The 20,822-nt window shown below is 43.8% G+C and overlaps 1 protein-coding gene across 27 annotated transcripts in view; it reads right to left on the bottom strand.

The window, feature by feature from the left end:
- Window positions 1-20,822, bottom strand: part of CACNA1C (calcium voltage-gated channel subunit alpha1 C) — a 465,784-nt gene that overhangs the window by 89,591 nt on the left and 355,371 nt on the right. For all 27 annotated transcript variants that reach the window (XM_048301198.1, XM_048301175.1, XM_048301189.1 and 24 more), the window contains exons 12-20: window positions 20,243-20,403; window positions 19,213-19,438; window positions 13,117-13,324; window positions 12,173-12,293; window positions 10,253-10,367; window positions 9,091-9,211; window positions 8,894-8,963; window positions 2,605-2,737; window positions 847-976 (exon numbers count right to left, since the gene is read on the bottom strand). In XM_048301198.1, coding sequence (XP_048157155.1) covers window positions 847-976; window positions 2,605-2,737; window positions 8,894-8,963; window positions 9,091-9,211; window positions 10,253-10,367; window positions 12,173-12,293; window positions 13,117-13,324; window positions 19,213-19,438; window positions 20,243-20,403 — 1,285 coding nt within the window. The remainder of the gene's footprint in view (window positions 1-846; window positions 977-2,604; window positions 2,738-8,893; window positions 8,964-9,090; window positions 9,212-10,252; window positions 10,368-12,172; window positions 12,294-13,116; window positions 13,325-19,212; window positions 19,439-20,242; window positions 20,404-20,822) is intronic.

The raw sequence follows: 20,822 nt of genomic DNA, 5'->3' as shown, positions 1-20,822 counted from the left end.
AAATTAAGGTTTTATTATTAAACAAGAAAAAACCATCCTACTCTTCAATCCTAGCAAACTCTTCAGGCATCAAGGCACCAAAATGCCACTGCGGACACCAGAAATCAGAGGTCTTGCATAAGTCTGCTGACCCTTCATTTTTCTGCCATGACCCCTGACTAATGGCACAACCACTGGCAAAGTTAAGGGAGCACTGAACATTTCAAAAGGTCAGGAAAGAGGGTGAGAATGTATCTCTGTGCTGAATGCATTCCTCTTCTCCCCTCAGGCAGGTAAGGAGATGAGCACAGCATATTTTTTGAGGATTATCTCAAATTTGATGATAGCTTTGCAGCCTGTGTTCAAATAGTCTGATTCTAACCTGGATGTCATCTCAGAGTGACTGCATCAAACTCAAGAATGTTACTTCAAATTTACACCAGTGAGAATAAAAATGAAATCAGGCCCTGGGCTTTTTAGTTCAAAAGGCAGCATGTGGCAGCAGAACAAATGGTCCCACAGGAACCCGAAAATTCCTCAAAATTGAATTATCTGTATCCCAATCACTGTTTCTACAGCTCATTTCTAACGCTTTAATCCCAGGGAAGAACAATTTTGCTTCAGCCTCCTGTTCCTCCTTTCCCTGCACACACTTCTGAAGTGAACTAGAGGCCAAATCCTGCACTGACTCATGTTTCCTGCAAAACCTAATGATTTCACACGCAGCCTACAAAAGGCAGAAATCATGGAAGACAGGCACACCCAAAGCCTCTGATGCAGCCTCTTCTGCCTTTCCTGGCTTCAGCTCATGATCTGCTCATACCACACTTGCAATACCCAGCGAGGGAAGGAGGATGTGAAGCATACTTGGTTCCTAAAGGAGAGGTGTCGCACGGGGTCCTCAGCTGCCAGGGAGATGCTGCTGAGCAAGATGAAAAATAGGATCAGGTTGGTGAAAATGTTATCGTTAACGATTCGATGGCAGTGGACACGAAACCTGCAAGAGAGAGGAGAGGCATGACTTTATCTCTCAAAGAACACCAAGATCTGGGAAATATTTCCCCCCTCCTCTTCTGCCAGCAGGACCAGAGGATTGCCCTGCAAAGCACCTTCCCTCTGCTCCAGCACAGGGACAACCTGATGCTCTACACATCACTCAGGACTCACACTCGGTGTGTTTGGATGGAGAATAGTCACTCCCTCCTGACAGAGCTTTTTGTGATTTCCATGTGGTCTGAAACCTGCCAGCCCAGAACTATAGCCCTTGCTTTCATTTACAGAACCATTCCTGATTCATTTAGGAGCAAAGTAGCAGAAACAGGCTTTAGGGTGCCAGTGTCCTGAGCTGGGACTGGAGCGTCACTTCACAGGAGCTATGGGGGATCTACCTTGCTAACAGGGTACAGGCCTGGCCAAATGGATATAGGGCAGGCTGGCATCAGCAAATGACTTCTGAGAGACATCGTGCCATGCAGGTTGCGTGCTGAACATAAGCCCACTTGCTGCTCTCAATGGCAAACAAGCAGGTAAAGAAGGAGCAGTGTCCCATCAAACTTGCTTACTCGAGACCATTACACCACCTTCCATATGCTGGTAGCAGGCTGTGAGGAGTTAAACCCCATAATAGCTCTGTGCACAATTCTACAGGCACTTCATTAATCTATTTAGCTCTACTCTTGGCTGTTAGGGCTCCAAGTCCCTATTATAGCAATTTTACAGATGACTGCAGAGGTTAATTTAGTTCTCCAAATGACAGGGGGTGGGTGGCACAGCTAGCATTACAGCCCATGAGCCCCAGCCATCCTCAGTCCCTCCCTGTTACACATACCCCAGGAGGAGTGGCACAAGCTCTGCTGGGAGAAAACTGGCTCTGAATTAGCAGGCACAGCCCTGCCTTCCTCTGGGGCTGCATTTGGAGGCTGAGTCCTTAGGAGAGATACTGGAATGCAGGGTGCTGCACAGACCATTGGGCAGTGAGCTCATTGCTGCACCCTTGCAAAGACAAACTCACCTGTGTCCTACCAGCCCTGCACCCACCCAGAGGTCCTGCACGTCTGTTTTGGACAGGCAGGTGTGACAATGTGAAGCTGCATTGCAGGAGCCCGTGGGAAAAGAGTGAGGGAAGAATTGCTCTTCCCAGGCTCCCCTCAGAGCTATGGACTCTCCTCCTCCTCCTCTCATTTCTTCTTTTATGCTCATTCTTGATGTGCAGCAGTGAGCAGAGACACATGAACTCCCTGCTGGGAGTGGATTTTGAGCAGCCCTTAGGACAGGAAGCTGCTACCTCCCGCTTGATGGATTGCATGGTGGCTCTCCTGCAATTTGGACCTGAATATGATGGGGAATTCCAGCTACTCGCCTCTGCCTCCCTTACTTCTGAAGTTTTCATGACTTGTCTCTTCAATGAGCCTTGCACGTGCCATGGGCTCCCATTGAATATTTTCATGGCACTCCCTACAGTTGTGGTTTCCTGAGGATTTCATGCCTTAAAGGAGATAGGGTCAAAGGAACCTTCTGGTATGAACTGCTGAAAGGGAGCTCTGCACCTCGTAACTATTGGGGCCCAACGTGAAAGGGGTACCTGCTCTTCACCTCCTTCTTCTGGCTAACCAATCTTTTAAATACCTGTTGTTAGGACTGAAGATGAAAAAAGCACTGGCATCAGGCATGGGCACAGCCTTTTCCTTGAGGTGGAGCTCAGACATCGGGCGAGGTCGAGGGCCAACAGGCATCTCTGGTTCTTCCTCATCTTCCTCTGCTGCAAGGAGCATTTTTGTCTTTTAATGCACAATACAACCCATTCGGAAGCGCTGGGGCATTTGTCTCTGTCATAATTAGAGCTAAAAGCTAAGGACCATTAAAACAGGATGCTGAAAGCTTGAGGCTCCTTGCCCTTCCTTCCTTCAAGGCAGTGCCCTTTACCCAGGGCTCACCCTGGCAGACATTGATCTTGCCTCTCTGTAAAACCATTAGTGCTGGAAAACCTACGATATTCCCACAACACTCTCCTCAGATGCTTCACAGTCCCTTCTGCAAAAAACAAATGAAAAGGCTACTTCTAATGACTCATTTGAATCTTTCTTGCTGTGGTCTAGATCCATTTTCTGTTTTCTTATTTTCCATGGACACAGAAAATTAAAAATCGCCTTCCTCTAGCAGAAAGCTTTTGCACACTTGAGGACCACTATTATGCCTCTGGGACAATATCTGGTTCCTAGAGCAAAACAGCAGCAGCCTTTCCTGAGGTGCTGTGTCCCCCAGGTCTCTGATTATTCTTCCTCCTTGCTTCCAGATTATCTGCAGGATTAACCTGCAGCTGAGGTTTCACTGCTGCAGAGGAGGGCTAGATTACTTCTTATATCTTGTAATACTATCTACCTGTTAAACATCCTCCTTGGAGATATTTCATTATACTCTGGCATTAATTTGCCATCAGTGTCTGATATGCACAAAGCACAGATTATTTACCACAGAGCAACAGTCTGGTCTGTCACTCCCTCCTCTGCACTCCTACTGCTCACTGTTCCCAAAAGGGGCACTTAGACTTCATCCTTACTGAAGGGCATTTTTTTTTTTTTATTCTGACCAGTCCTCCAGTTCTTCAAGATTGTTTTTCTCTATTTGTGAGGATCTCCATGGAGCTGCTGTCACATCTGGAACCATGTCTGGACAAGCACATGTATGCCCCAGAACAAACAGTGAGCGTATGCACACTGACTTACACTGATCAGAAAGCCTTAAAATTGTCCCCTTTTAAAATTTAGTGGGGGGAAGATTAGAAAGATGGGAGGCTGAGACTCTTGAACCTGACACTTAAGGAGTACATCTCCAGGCAGATCAGTGAGCAACCCCAAGACAGAAAATGAGAGATGAAGGCTAAGTGCTACGTGAAAGAGAAGCTTCCACCTTTGAGGATTTCTTCTACCTGCTGAAGTCAGATGTTGTTTTGTAAATGACATGATAGGATTTTGCTATTTCAAAGATCCCAATCCTTTCACTTAATCAACAAGACAGGAAAAATCTTTAAGAAAGGAGCCTGACAAGTTAGATAAAACTGATTCATCTTCCAGGCACTGCAAAGGAGGAAACTCTAATTGAAAGGTTCATCTTGAGTCCATAAAGAGAGATAAGTTCCCGGAATGGTGTTCCTTTAGGGTGAGGTACTGTACTTGATCTGGTTACAGGACACATCAGAAAGAACAGATGAATCAGCACAGATCCTGATCTAGATACCAGAGAGAGGAGAAAAATGCCCTTTTTGAATGCAGGCCATTATTACATGCAAATAGGATTCTTCCTTTACACTTCCAGTACCAAGAGTTCAGCTCAAATTCGCTTGATAGATCATTGCATAAATGTTTGAGCTGGTACATGGAGTCTGTACTTTTTTAAGTCAATCTGTTTTTTAACAGCTCAATTTTATGTGTAATATACTTCATAATACTCTTTCTACAGGCTGTGTTAGTTGAAGAAACATCTTTCAGAACTACTTTTTTGCACAGGACTTGTAAAACAGGTGTTAATGTTAATACTCATGTTTATGTAATATAACCATATTTTGCACTTGCACCTTTAATCTGTAGATTTCAGAGTAGGCTGACAAAGAGTGAGGTAAGCAAATTCTTTTTCTTAACAGGCCAGAAAACCAATGCCTGGGATCACGTGGGATATTTGAAGCTCTTACTTAAGAAGAGTATTCTGGGTCCCTGCTCTGTGCCTTCAATGTGAGATCATTCTTCTTTTATTTCTCAGAGGAATGCTTAAAATACACTTTTAAATAGGCATGGAACAATGCCTCTAGAAAATCGACACTCAGCAGAAGAATCAGCCCCATGAAGACCATAAAGAACATTGTTCCTCTCCTCTTCTTCTCATGTCTGCCATACAGCAAGAAATGTATTAATGACTCTGGGAACCAAATACCTTCAGACTGAAAAACACATTCAGTTCCTCTGCCATAGATAAAGAGTAATGTTCTACTTTTCACTTAGAGTTTAGGACACAGAAGAAAGGAAACATTGAGGGCCAAATTCACAAAGAAGAACGTGATTCCAGCCTCATCCCAGGTCCCCACCCCTGCTATCTGCCTCCATATAGAAGCAGCACAGCTGCTCACATTTGTAGAAGCAAATGTGCTTTGGCTGTGGGGACAAGCACAAACAGGCTACAGTGCAATATCAGTGAGCAATTCGATGATGGGGAGGTTTATTTTTCCTGTACAAAGACCAGAACTCTCGTATAAGGACATTATTTTGCTTCAAGCTCCCATGAATCATCCCAAGATTTACCTTCATTTGACATTCTGAATTCTTTGTCTATTTCTGTACTAGACTGCAAGACTAGCTCCCTGTCTTCCTGTAATAAACATATCATCATAATAATCCTTCTAGTGTACACAAATCTCTGGGAGAACTAGTCTGTCCTTCTGAAAAAGAGGCTAGGTGATCTGAGGAGCTGCAAGTGTTCTGGGGCCAAGGAGCAACACTGTGTGGCAAACAGAGTCAGGAGGGGTTATTGAGAAAACTGGCTGAAGGAGCAGAAACAAATCAGAGAAGGAGCAAGGTAGGTTAGGAAAGACCCTGCCTTGTTAGGAAAAACAAATGAAGTGACCAATCCAAATGGTTTCTGAACACTGAATTAGGGTGAATGATGTTTTCAGAGGATGGACAGTCATGGGAAGTGCCACAGGCACTGACAGCTTAAATCATAAAGAGGAAATAGGTAGAACCAACTGGTTGCATCTAGGAAGCAACAGGATGTTTCACTTAGAGCACAGCTGAAAATGGATCCGTGTGCAAGCTGCAGGAAAAGGTGCGCCCAGCTGGGCTGGATATGGCTGCACAGCATCTCCTGCAGCACAGCCAGACTGGTCAGCAACCAGCAGAAGGATTCTGGACTGCTCAGATGTCCACAAGGGAACTGGACGGGTGTATGGGTGGGGACTGGGAAATTCTTGCTTGCCAGTGCTGGGGGAAGCCTTGAGGCCTTGCTTTCCAAAGCCAACTGCACGAGGCAGAGGTGACCTGTCACGTCAGCTCTGAGAGTGCCTTGGTATTTCTGGGCTTGATCCAGCAGAGTGGAACAGATGACTGTGGTAAATCTGATCTAATAAGGGGTTTACAAAACCTTACTGCATCTGAGCCTTATGGTTGGCTTCCATGAGGTCCAAATGTGGATTTTGTGAGCTGTTAGAGATCATCTTCACTCTTCACAAAGAATTGATAAACAATTCAGGGAACAGGCCTGTTTAGAAAAGGCATCAATGCCATACAATGGCAAGAGACCAGGATGGTGTCCCTTTGCATTTCTAGTAGGAGACAGGAGAAAACCTGATAATCCATTCAAATTTTAGGTTGTGTTCAAAACTATGTTCAGCCAGGGACTGGCATCCCTAGGCAGCCATTAAAAATGTTTTCACTTAATTTTCCTCACTCTAACTCTATGCGTGGCTGCACGACAAAAAAAAAGTGGGTGTAGGTTTTTGTTACATAGTTCATTTGTAAGCTATTATTTCTAAGCTATCTACAGAAAGTAAATAAACCTCAATTCTATTAGCAGTAGACTTAAAATCGACATCCAGGTGACTGTTCCTTCACTTGAAAAAAAGGTAATGGTCTGCAAATGCAAGCCAGCTGAGAAACAGAAACAAAACTGTATCAAGCTGTTTTAATCTGTGCTTCTTACTAAAGACTCCCACAAACACCTTAGCAACTGGGGATGTGTGTCCAGTAAGTGCCTGTGCCTACAGAGGTGATGGGAAGATTAAATCCAGAGTGATCTGCCTCAGGCAGAGCAAAAGCAGGACTGCACAGAGTTAGAACCACACCCTATTTCTGATAAACTGGCTATAAACATGGAAGAATACAAGTATAGCATGTGTGAGAGCTTCTTGGACTGACAATCAAATACAAGGAATGGTTTTCCATTTTGCTTCTCTGAAACCCTTGTCCATCTCCTCAAAATGAGCTCTTGTGTCCTTTTTACCCTATCAAATCAACCTATTACCAGTCATTTATTTATCAGGAATTATGGAATAGAAGAGAAAGTGTTTTATGGCCTCTTATAGCCTGTTCCATAAGCACAGAAACACGGAAGAGCAGAGCAGGGAAGGATCACAAAAGGCCCCCTGGTTCATGCCTCTGCCAAGCCAGGTTCAGTTAATTATAATATCTAAGCCTTTTCTGGGAGACATTTTTCTGACCTGTCTTTAATGACATTCAGCAATGCTGGGCTTCCACAGCTGTCTCTGTGAACTTTTCCAGCCTCAGCATTAGAAAATTCTCTTTGCTGTGAATCTTAAATCTGTTACTTCATAGTGGAGATAATTCTCCTCCTACCTGTAGAAGTCTTCTTTGTATTTGAAGATGTTTCTCCTGCCTTTCCTAAGTCAAATGACCAAGGTTCATTCAATCTTAATTCTTGCTACCTACTAGCATTGTTTTCCCCATTCTCTTCTAGACTCCTTCAAATTCAGCCCTACTTCTCTTAACCAGAGCACCCAGAATGGGATATGATATTCCAGTGGAGATCTTATCAATGGTGAACACAGTAAAACAACAGCTTTGCTCTGATTCAAATCCAAATTTGCTCTGATACAAACCCATAACTGGGCAAAAGGGTCATTCTTTCTCTGTTTATAAATCTCACTACTTGCTTGCCTTTTCAAAGACAGCAAACTGTTGCTGGCATCTGTTGCGCTTGTGATCATAAGATGCAGATCCTTTTCTCAAGGACTGTTACCTAACTAGCTGTCACCTAAGATCCTTTATTTGTCAATTGTTTATTCCTGTCTATGTGTAGAGCCTGGCACTTCCAATTTCATTTAGACCATTTATCCAGGACCTCAGGAGCTCTTTGAATTCTAATGCTGCCCTCCAGCATGCTTCTTGTCCTTCCTAGCTTTGTGTCATCTACAAATGTAATAAGCATATTGCCTCTTCCATCACTCAGGTCATTAACAATGAACTGGACTGAACTCTAGACAGGCTTTTGGGTTGCACAAACTCACTTGGGCTACCACTGCTCTCCCCATAAAGGGTCTGATCATTTCTCTCCTGATCCTCTCGACCATATTTTTCTAGTCAGCTTATGAGAGCACTGTAAGAGACCGTCAGAAGCCTTACAAATAAAAGAATATGATATCTACTTCTTTTCTCCTGTCTACAAGTGTTTTCAGCTCCTTTTAGAAGAAAATGAGGGTGGTTTGATGTGATTAGCTCTTGGCAAAACTATGTTGGCTGCTAGTCATCTCCTTATCTTGCGGCCATATAGTTTGTTTAATCCTTTGTTACAGCACTTTTCCAAGAATGGAAGCTGAACTGACTAGCTCCAATCCCAACCCCCATTCAGGATCTCTTGAGCACTGTCAAAAGTTCTAAGATTTCTTCAACCAATCTTTCAAGTATCTGAGAATGAAGTTAATTAGGCCCACCTGACTTGAAAACCAGCCTAATGCTACAGCTTGTTTCTCGAAATCCTAGGCTGAGATCTTATGCCATTAGACTTGTATTAAGGTCATGTCCTTTTTGATTAGTAAACAGTGCAAAAAGGCGTTCAGCACTTTCCCTTTCATGACTATCTGCTGTGAGACTCCCCTGACTGCTGAGGACTGAAAAAGCACACTGAAAACAGTGTCATATGTATATTTTCAAATAGGGAGATTTTTATACGATTTGATTCTCCGTAAAGCTCTGTGTTTTCCATTAAAGAGCTTCACAGAGAGCCCGGTCAAACATGACTGATCAGTATACGGGCTGCAAAGGACCACGTCCACACCTGTGCAAACACAGGCAAGCACATCATGCTGCCCCATCATGAAGGCATTTCCAGCATACCTGCTACCACAATTTGTCTTTGTGTGCATTAGCAACTGGGGCTTCTGTTGAGTGAGGGCTAGAAGGAAGGAGACGTATACCTGGTGCTTCTGTTGTGGGATAAGGGCTCTTTTCTTCGTTTTCGTTGGGCTGATAATCATCCACATTGATCTGACAGAAATGGAAGGAGAAGCATCAAAGACCTTGTCTGATAAAGCAGAGAGTTTTCATTCCCTTAGAAACCCAAGCTGTTCATGCCATCATTGCACAGAGAGCGCTGGCTGCCAGCAGGCCTTACCTTGGTAGCAGGTGGGGATTCTCCATCAGCAGTGATCGATTTCAGCTCAATTTTCTCCTCCTTTGTCTCTTCCTCCACAGCTGTTTTTTCCATCTCCTGTTTCTTTTCAGGACTAGCAGTCCTAGCAATTTTACAAGATAAAAACCGAAGAGTTACAAAGGTGGAAAGCTGCTTCCCTTTCAGGAACTTCATGTAGTACAGCACACACCATGAGAACAATCAGCTGGCTGGAATCTCCATTCTGAGTTCAGCTTCCATACCAGTGGCTCCACCTTGTCCTCATCTGCAGGCAAAGGCAGAGGCTCTGATCTATTTTTATTTAGTGTCCCTTATTTTGCAGCTTTCTCAATGGCCTGTGTTTGTGTGTGTGTTTGTGCAAATGCATATTTTAGGTCTGTCAGCAGAGATCTCTTTGTTCACCCAATGACAAAGGACCATTTTCAACCCATATCTTGCGAACTTCCAACTACGTTGCCTACAAAAGTTTTGCCCCTCACTGCACCCCTAGAGGGAGGGAAATCTGCTGAGTTGCATGCAGGATGAAGCAGAAAGATGTACACAAGAGATCCCCTCCAAGCAGCCTGGAAGACAGTGAATAGAAATAACCAGAGAGGAGAGGCTTCCCTGCTGCTGGCAGCTGGGAATGACAGAGAAGCTTCGTCTCATCCAGCTTGTGCCCCTAAGTGTCTGCAGAAACACTAAAAGAACTGGCAAGAGAAGAACAGCATGTGGCATCAAAAGAAAAAGAAGCTGCTAAATCTCATCATGGGAATGACAGAAAATATGCCTCGTGGCCCAAAACAGTCGGAACATAGTAGGGAGATTCAAATGGGATTGACACCATTTCACACTCAGTCTCTGCTGCTGCTCTGAAAGCTCATCAGTAACCCAGACTTCCTTTCCTCTGCTCACATCACTGCAGCTGGGGGGACTCCCAGCTCACAACACTTTCTTTTCTTATGGTTAGAATTCCTTTGCATAAAAATTTATATATATATAATTCCATCTATAATCACATTAATCACATATGTAATCTATACACATACAGACAAGTTATATATATTACACACGTGTGTGTATAGACATCATATACATACATATATATATATGCTGTGTGTTATTACAGGAATGTGTGCAGATAGGTGTATGCAAATGGATTTACCTAGCTAGCTTTTTCCTTTCTTTTTCCTCTTCCTCCTCTTTCTGTGCAGATGTTAAACTCTCAGCATCAGCAAGGTTGTCCACAGCAATGGCCAAAAATACATTCAGCAGGATATCTGTTTGTGTGCTACTTAAAGAAAATGGGCTTTGAAAACTGCAGAAAAAGATTATACCAAAGGTTTCTTAATTGAAAAGTTTTAGCAACCTGTCATCAGATCTCTTGGATTTTCCAAACTTCCATTTCACACAACTGCATATCCATCATGCACAAACCTACACCTTCCTTCCACACAGATAACACACTTTGTGGGTTTTCAAAATTTCACAACAGAGTGGCTCATATAAAACATCTAAGCCTAGATTTACATTTTAGTTTCCAGTTTCCCAAGAGTGTCTCCCTTTGTGCAGAAAATCCCACTGAACATAAGAGAAGCCCTGAATGCTTTGCATCTTCTGACAATTGAGGTTACACGAGTGGATTTTATGGATAGCAAGCACAGTACTCTGATGAGTGTTTCCAAGGTTCATTTAGTCTGGACAGTGAAGGGTTGAGCTGACAACTCTGCCACCTCCCAGCAGAATCCATGCATGGCCCGTCATGCCCATGTAGCTGAAGGGCATGAAATCACAACTGTTTTCTTGTCTTACCAGTCAGTGTTCAGATCTCATGTTACAAATCTGTCCATAAGGTCATTTTACAAATTTCTTGAGTGTAGGTCTTATTATACCGTGATAACTTTTAAGCAAACCCTGTTCAAGGCTTATTCTGGACACACAGAGATCCCCCCCTCCCCGGGCTCCAAGGTCTAAAGGCTCCAAAGTCAGCCAGCATGTAGATTTGTCTCACGTTTTCACAAGGAGATCCAAGTTGTAGAGTTTTTTTTAAGCTGTCAGCCAGATTGCCTACCTTGACCTTCAGACAAGTGGAATTGCACCACCTCACTTTGAAGTGAGGGCATGCAGGTCAACTGAAACGTCAAATGACAGGGTTTGAGAGATCTGAATTATGGGCAAAGGCCAGAGGAGCTGGGCTGAGTCTACAAGGTGGCTTTTTAGAAGCATCAATATAAAAGGAAATGTCACCTCTGACACAGGAGGGCCATTTATTAGGGAAGCAGAAACTAAACATGGACAAATTTGCAGCAAACTGAGATGGGGAACAGAATGGCAGCTCTATGTGATATGCAAATTCCTGTGAAGAGACACTCACAGCCTCATCATGCAATGTGCTTTGTGCCTCCTGGGGTACGTACAGTGCCCTCACTTCACCTTGAAGCCAGAGAGAACTGAAGTTACTCAAGACCAGCACAGGCTGGAAGATAACAGAGCACACAATTTTCTGTCTGAAGAGCACACAGATTGCAGGGACTGAAATGGAACAGGGGTCCTGTTGGTTTATACATGAATTAATATACGATCTCACATGAATCAATTATGTCAAACATACGTTACTCCTATTACAGCATTTGTATATAGCACATTGCAGATTATACATTATTTTTATTCCACATAAGGCTTGGATGGAAGCACATGGAACATACTACTAAAAACGCAACCAAAGTAAAAGATATGCAGTAGGTACTGTAGGAACACACAGAGATTAGTTTGTAGAGAAGGCAGGAAAGAAAAACCTATGAGAGAATTAAAGGGAATGAAGAATAAAAACATTAAACACATAAAGATACTAAATAAAAGCTAGCATGTGGAAGTGGCACGTAGCTGGCTCTTACGACTGTTTATATGCCTTAGCACCAGCTAAAATTAAACAAATTATTTAACTTTTGGCAGTGCAAAGCCAAAATTCAGACCTAGGGAAAAGGCAAACACATGAGGTAAGAAATTCACTATTTTCTGACACAACAAAGTAAATAGTGGTTTTAATTCATCCCCTCTTGCAGAAAAGAGTAGCATCAAAGGATACAGTTTCCACAGATGAAGAGGATGATGAAGTAAATACAGACCAACATTCCTGGAAAAGAGGGGCCGCCATAAGCCATGATCCCATCATACATCACCGAATTCCAGTCCTCCCCAGTCAGGATCTAAATGACACATTCCCACCAATAAGGGATACAGTGTTAGACCACACAGAGAATTTGAAAACCCCATTAACACAAAGATATCCACTGTCCTAGAGAACACCCCCTCCCCCAGGATGGAGCTGATGGAGACTCTGGCTGTGTCCATCTAGAACATTAAAAAAAACACCAAACCCAAACAACAAACCACAGAACAAAGAAAATGCAAAGAAGGTCTGTGCTCAAAGTGTGAAAAACCCCAAACAGTGTCTCCTTGAAGATGATAGCTGAAGGCAAATGGCTCTCCCAGACAACTCTGTTCGAGTCTCCCCACTTGCTGCAAGCATTTCCCTCCCACGAGCCTGTGGTTTCAGACAGGCTGCACAGCCTCTAGCACTGCCCTCAGCACGGCCCTCCAGGCCGTTTCCCTTCTCCTCACATGTCAGTGAAATCCTGATCCTGATGCTCTTGGTGGATCACTCCCAAAACTGCAGAGGGCTTAAAGGCTGCGGGATTACTTCTGCAGGGCTGTGAGCAGATATTTGCTCCCCAGCGTGGGGAGGACAGCAGCAGGGCTGGGCTTTGGCACGCTGTGCTGCCCTGGGACATGGCAGGGGCTGTTCTCTTGCCCTGCCCTGCAATGACCCAGTGGCCTTGCAGCACAGAGGGGTTTTATCCTCGTTTCCCACTTTGAGAGGGAATGCCGTGTGCTGGCAGCACAACCAGGCACCCTGCTCCTGCAGCTGTTAGGGTCATGTGCTGTCCTGGGGACTGTCAGGCTGCAGGACCTATCTTGCCCCATGGAAACATAACGTGCTGGCCCCACAGGGACCACTCGTGCCCTTACCTGAAACACAGTCAGGAGGGACTGAGGGAAGTTGTCAAATGTACTCCTCCTGGTCTGCATCTCATCAAAGTTAAACTTGCCCCCAAAGAGCTGCATCCCCAGGAGGGAGAAGATGATGATGAAGAGGAAGAGAAGCAGCAACAGGGAGGCAATGGAGCGGACTGAATTCAGGAGTGAAGCCACAAGATTACTCAGGGAGTTCCAATATCTGGGAGAGAAAATAGAAGCAGTCAAAATTCCTTCAGTTTGAGACAGGTGCTCATGGACTGCACAGGATATTGGTTCAGGCTGCCTTCTGTGTAAAGCAGGCATTTCCAAACACCCTGTTAAGCCGTGAATCATTGATGTGCTTCCCTAAGATAACGAGACCTACTGCAGCTAATGAGTAATTTTACTACCACACGTGTACATGCACAATTCCTTCCACCCCCCACTCCACACACACACCCAGAAGATTATTACAGCCCTCTCCATCTAAGGCTCTGCTCATCTTATATCAATATACCGTGATTAGTTCTTGCTGCTTCAGTGAGTTACATTCTAACCAACCTCATTACAACACTCACAGATGTTATGGCAGCCAGAATACCTCACTCCAGAGAATGGCCTGTAATAACTAACAAGAACAGATGGGGAAACTGTTTGGATGCGAATACAAACTTGCCCAAAATTTGGTGTGTGTGTGTGTATGTGCTTGGGCTCACTCACAGAGAGGTTGCTGAGCTCTCTGGGATTGAGAGGAAAGATACCAATGCTCCTTTTACAAGGACCCTAAAACAAGCTCCAGATCTACATTCATTTGGAAGAGCACAACATCACTGGGTTTTTTGGTTATCAAACCTTCTATACTTCCTCAAACAGGCTGCAGAACATTTTCAAATGGCTTCATTCAAGAGAGAGGCTGGTTAAGACCTGTTCTCCCAGTGCAGTCAGGCTTGTGCCCAGTTCTGACTCATGTATGATGCAGGCAAAGGATCTTCTTGCCCTTGTGATTCCACTTTAGGGTTCAAAGAGTTGCTGCAGCATGTTTGCTGCAGCACATAAGTTTGCACTCTTTGCCAGCCTGCAGAGTAGTCATGAGCTGGAAAGAGGCTTTAGAAAAAATTTCTAAAGAATTCACCACATCACCCATGAAGCAGCTTCCGCTTTGGTCTTGCATCTGCTCAATCACTCCTATCTACTGCTTAGCTGGTCACGAGCTCTTCTCTTTTGTGCTTTGAGGCTGCCACAGCTTTCAGATTGGGCTGAAGATGAGCTGACATCTTCCAGTCGTCTCATTTTGATGCACATTATTAGCAAGCCTCAACAGCTTTCAGCAAGCCAGCAATGTTTGCCTGTGTTCTTCCTTCTACCTGGCCTGCCACCATGCTTTGAGAATCCACCCAGGACAATGTCCTCCAGTCCCTTCTCCTAAAGCCCATAACTTTGAACTTTCTTTACTCAGAGGATTCTGCATTTCTAACCACGTTGTCCTTGAAGACAGAGGTTCCATGTAAAAAGGATGGCAGACTGGTGCTCTGGCTCTTTTGTGGAAGCCTGATCCTTCAACTCATAATTTTTTTCTGAAGGTAGTATATTCATTAGAGACAAAGGTTCTTAAAATCACAGTTAAATTAATATTTTTCAAGTATCAATCCAAAAAGAATACTTTTCTTGTCCCATGGAAGGCAGGACTGCCTGAGCAGCCCAATCACTGCAGAAAGGTTAGCAATCTGATCTGCAGAGGGACATGGCCATGTCCTCTCAAGGTCAGCAGCGGGTTCATCTCCAAGGACGGAGCTTCAAAGAGAGCTGTGATGTTTTCCCTCCAGCCCAGCTTCAGCACTTCAGAGAAAACTAGAATGCTTTAAAGTTTAACTGCAATTAAAGAGATGAGCAATGAAAAACTACAGAGCAAAGGTAAGGGCATGGAAGCTGTGGGCTCAGTGCCACCGAATATCCACACGGAATGTGCAATGTAACAGCTCCCTGTGTTTGCATTTATGCTTACAGCTCACATACTTTCACACTTTGGAAAGAAGGGGAAGTGACACAGGAGAAGGGAAAAATTCATTCTGATGAAAGTCAAATGAATTCAGCATCCTTAAAGCAGTTGTTGATGGGCTCCAGAATATCTCCAAGTCCTCCAATGTCAGCCAGGACACACATTTTCTAGGTCTTTCTCGCAGTACCCTTAAGAAGCAGTAAAGTTGAGCAGTCTGAACAGTCCCAGTGACTCAATTTAAGTTTAAATGCCTTACTATCTCAGCTCACAACTCTGCATTCTTCTATCAGCTCTGCATTCCTTACCAGTGGCTCAATACCTGGGATTCAGATTCCTATATAAGTATCAAGCTTCAAGCAATTAACTGAGATGGCCCGGTGATAAGATTAGTGCTGTTTTATCTGTGTACTGGTGCTAGCTAGAAAGACAGCACCATTACAAAAGTAAACAAACCTATCAAGGGAAAAAAAAAAAAAAAAAGAGAAAAAGGAAAAAGGAGAGGATAAGAAATGCTTGACTGATTAGGATGTGAAAATAACAACAGTGTTATCTCAGGGTTCTAGAAGCCTGACCTGAGGTTACCATCTGTCACATTCGGTGGTTGCAGAACTAACATGAACTCCCCCAAAGGGAGATCTGGGATTACTCAGTGAAACACGAGGTTTTTAACCCAGCAATGGTTGAAGCCCAAAGAAGAAGGGTCTCACTACTTCACCCTCTCTGGTTAGCCCCTTACTACAAAGGAAAAAACAGCACTGGATGCTGGATGGAATAGGAGGTTTTGGACCAGGCAGCTTTTAATGGGAAGTATGAGAGAAAGCAGTGCTGCTGCCTCAGACTTTTGGGGAAATGAATGTGCCTCTTAACAGCTCCCACTGCAGATTCCAGGCCCTTGAGGGTGCCAGTGAACACGAGGCACTGCAAAACCCCAGGTGAGCAGGACGTGGATGTGATCCCTGCTTCAAAGTGGAGGAGTGATGCAGAGAAGCCAAATGGTTTGCTCAATATCTCACACAATAATCAATTGTAGAACTGGACTAGAACTTAATGTGTTCTACTCTCTTCCCTCTCCTCTCTCTCCATTGCCTTCCACCATGTCTTTATGATCACATCACTGGCGATCATAGATGCAGGGCTTAAAACAGCAGCCACAGCTGGCAGACTCACTATTGGAGAGCTTCCCACCCTGTTTATCCAATATAAAACCACTTTGACAGTGATTTTTGACAGAAGGTACAAAAACCAGGGCACCCCTACAGTTAACAGCGACTTACCTAGTGGCATGATTAGGTATAAAACATCAAATTTCTGTATGCTGTTGCAAATGAAATGATTTATATTTTGCATATAAAGGACTATACTACCTATAAAGCAGGAAAGGATTATTTATAATGAGAAAATAATTTGTCTTCTCATAGCAAAGTGAGATGTTCTGCACAGCATTTTAAAAATTAGGGAGAATAAAACAAACAGATTATATTGTCTGCTTGTCTAATGTATTTATAATCTTGGAAGAAATGTTTGCTCTTGACATTCTAAACAGTGTTTCTAAAATGATGCATTGTTCATCTGATGGTGTCTTTATTTGTTTCTATTCTACTGTGGAGCTACATTTGTGCTTCTTGTAGAATTGTATCATCTTGATGACCCAGAATTTGCTTGTGCATGGTGTCTACCATGGAAAACCCATACAAATATATAAAGAATAGTCCACCCACTGATATATTCTCACCAGAGTAATTTTCCAGCTTTGTGCCTTTTAAATGTTCTAGATTATCATAATTCTCACCTCCACTGTATGTCCCCATGCCCATGATGTATATGATGCCCATGAATGTATGTTTGATATAAAACACGACACTGTCATTCCTCCTACCCCTCCCAGTGTTCCAGTGTTGTATCTTTCTGTACTATCATTGCACTCAGGTGGGATATTCCACCAGTGCTGATCATGTCATTAATAAATCCTCATTGTATTTAGTGAATAATAGAAAAAAATTGTAATTTACTAGAGAAGGTAAAAGTTTTGCTTTAATGCCAAAACATTCTGTCCTGCAGTAAGGCATGAGTGGGCCTAAAATACTGCTTTGGAGGCTCTTTTTAGGGCCTTCCACATGAGGGTGAACTTCACCAATAGAGGGAAGAATTATGAAGAAAATTATGAATAATTACAAAACATATAAATTCGAAACTACTGCAGCCTACTTGTCAATATTTTAGGAACAGGAAAGAAAGAAAAATCTGATTAATACATTATGCATCATGAGTTCTTCCTTAGCTCTGTGCTTTACACACAGACCCATGCACAAATTGCAGGAGATATATTCCAGGTAACACTTTTTTCCATGAAATTTTGTACTTTAATTGTTCTGCAGAAAGAAGGCAAGTATAACAAGTCCGACTGCTGATTGGTTCCATCCTCACATCTTTGCCAGAAGCTTTAGCAATATTTGAGTACTCCACCAGCTCATGCTTTCCAAAGCATTAATGATATTCTCTCAGTGTTTGCCTTTCTGTTAGAGAATTCTCTTAGCTAGCTTATATATTTTGTGCAGGAGTGGAGACATGTCTTGAAAAAAGAATGACCTCTCCAGGATGCTATGTTGAAGCTCATGCTTTTACAGCTATTGGTTTGTTGCCCCGGGTGTATCTGATTACCCAGTGCCTGAAACAGCTACTGCTTTCCTCAGAAACCAGGCCTGGGAGTCGGTAATGGGTACACTTCAGACCCAAAGATCCAGGAAAAACAGTCCCCAGACCAGAGAGCCCCACTCTTTCTGAAAGAGCAAAGATGCCTTTCTTGCTGGAAACTCTTGTTTCCCCTCTCTCGAAGGCAACGTTCCCCTCTGGAATGTTTTCCCTTCTTCTATGGTCACACGTCTAAACTGACCACTTTTTCCTCCTTTTGAAATAGTTCTAGGCTTGCTTTGGCCTCTCTCTCTGAGACTGTGAACTGATTTTCTGCCTCTGCCATCTGACCCTGAAATCCATCCATCCTGCCAGAGAGCTGAGCCTCAGAAGCTTTAAGGGCAAATCTTGTATGATGCACATGTCCAAGCCTGTTGTTTTTTCCTGCCTCTCAGCTCAGCCATCTTGACTATCTTCCAGTTTTGGACTTGTTTTTCTTATGTGCTGTGTTTTCTATCTCAAATTTGTCAGCAATTTCCTCTGGTGGGGTGTGGGGGGGTGTTACAGGGATTCTAGGGACATTTTGGAAGCTGAGTATGCAGAAGAAGCACTCTTTCACCGCCCCAGTCAAGCTTCTTATAAAGTGCTGACTGGTACCCACATGGGAAAAGACAGACCTGGTGCTGCTTGGATAGTACTTGGATAGACTTGTTTCAAGAGCTCTGGGTAAGTTTGGAGCTGATCTCTCCTACAAACTCCCCTCAAGCTGAAAAAGACCTATCACACCAAGCTGGTGTTTTGGTTGTGCCTGGCTCAGCAAGCAGTGACTGTTTAATAGATATCACTGTGCCTTTATGCAGAGGGAGAGGGAAAAGAACAAAAAGGAAGAAGAGGAGATACTGGAAGCTGGAAAAAGTCTGGTTTCTTCATAAAGCTGCTGCTTCATGCTGGACTCCCTGGAAGGGGAATAGCTGGCAATATCCTTTGCCTATAGCTGCTGGTGTTGGCACAATCTCCCACTCGGGTCACTGTTGAGTCTACTAGAGCTGGCATGGGCTCCTCACTCAAATGTTCTTTTGGCTCAAAGCAGTCTTTCAGGCTCCTCTCTGTCACCAAAAAGCATCAGAGAAGGTCACAAGGCTATCTGCTGTTTTGGTTTTCTCTGTCTTTTGCAGCGGACTGTAAGAGCCTGAGCTCAGTTCACACTGTTCCAGATTTCAATTTAGCACTTTACACAGTATCAGGTGTCTCCAGCTGCCTATGCCAGACTCCTCAGCACTCACATCAGGGTTAGATACCCAGTCTGTACAGCCCTCCCCACCCTGCTACGGACTTCAGAAGATGAGGACTGCTAATCTAGCGCTCTCACTGCCTAATTAGTGGCAGAAAAAGTGAAAATAAACAGGCCCGTGAGTGACCTGTACCTATACATGTTGTGCATGGAGCAGTAGCCCTCCTCCAGTCCCAAAGAAGCAATAAAGTACCTTGTGATTTTAAATATTCTCAGGAGTCTGACACATCTCAAAACCGAAATGCCCAGCGGTGACATGATCTTTGTCTCCACCAGGATCGTTTCCAGGATGCCTCCGCACACAATGAAACAGTCAAAGCGGTTGAAGAGGGACACAAAATAGGCCTGGAGACCGAGGCTGTACATCTTCAGCAGCATCTCTGCCGTGAAAAGAGCTAGCAGCACCTTATTGGCAGTGTCTCATGAAAAACAAAAAGAAACAGATTAAGGAAACTTAGTCAAAAGATCATCACAACTAATCCTTGGCCCTTGCTTCTAAGAAAGCACTTTAAGGATCAGTCTTAAAAGTGAACTTCATGTAAGCTTGGGTCAAAGAATGAACTTGGAAAGCGTGGGCATCTCATTCACAGAAATGTTTTAGCAAGATGGTTACAGCAGTTCCTGCGTACTGCACATACAGCTGCAATGTATTACACAACCTCCAGTGGCAGGGACACGCCTTCCTGTGCACAACCTGCCTTCACACCCATCATCTGCAGAGGAGGGTGGGAATAGAGGAGCTGCTGTGCTACCTACTGTTGCTTAATTAAGCCTTTTCAGCTGCTCTCACCTCCAGAGAGAATTCAGAATTCTGTTCTGCAGACAGAAAAACTTCACAAATCACTCTTCATCACCTCCCTAATAATCAGAATTTATAATAAATGCCATTTCAGGGGAAACCTTGGACAATGTGGGGCTCCCAGTAGCTATCCATAAATTGGGAATCCAGTTGCTGCAAATATAAATTAAGCATAAACACCTGATTTCACTTCCACCCAATGGAATACTGCTTTGACTGGAAACGAGGTATTTACATTTTTCCTGTAACTTCTCCCACAGCAGGCAGATAAGTTTATTGTATTATTTAAGATCCTCCACAGACACAGGACTGTTTGGAGCTGTGCACACTCCTTTCACATTGCGTGGTTTAACGCATCAGCTCTTCTCCCAGCTCCCTTTTTTGACACCGACCGTAATAAACAGAACCAGCAACTTCTGCTCACCTTGGACCTCCGTGAGCCAGTCTGGCTGGTTGTAGTGCTCAGAGGCAATGGTGAGGGTGTTGAGAAACACGAGGAAGATCACCAGCCAATAGAAAACATTGGACTTGACAGCAGCACGGCACTTCCTTCTGCAGAATCGATTCCATCGGCGCCAGTAGCGACTTGAAAAATTGAAGAAGGAAAAGTTCTTTTCAGATAGGGATCTTTAGGTGATTGCAGCTCTCTGTCAAGGGAGACTCTAGTCTTGATTTATTGCTCAAGAATGGTAGAGAGTAACTCAAGTTCACCCTGAGAAATACTCTCTCATCAGTGTCAACAGTTGTGAACATCCCTCGTTTTAGCTATAGGAATAAAGTTAGTCCTAAACCAATTTGCAAGGTCTTCAAGCACTATCTTAGTGTGATTAAGACATCCTCTGCAGATACCCTGAGAGGTTTTTTAGCTCAGTTGCCACAAAAATAAATATTCTCCTTGTATTTGATGCTTGTGGCCTGCAATGGGACCTTGCCCAGCCTCAGGATAGTCAATAGAAAGATACTCTGTCACATGGAGCTGAAGGATTAAGTCTTTGGACAGGTGA

This window comes from Corvus hawaiiensis, chromosome 4, assembly GCF_020740725.1.
Source record: "Corvus hawaiiensis isolate bCorHaw1 chromosome 4, bCorHaw1.pri.cur, whole genome shotgun sequence".
Lineage (NCBI taxonomy): Eukaryota > Metazoa > Chordata > Aves > Passeriformes > Corvidae > Corvus > Corvus hawaiiensis.
Note: the sequence above shows the minus strand (reverse complement) of the source record. Positions and strands in the feature narration are given on the sequence as shown.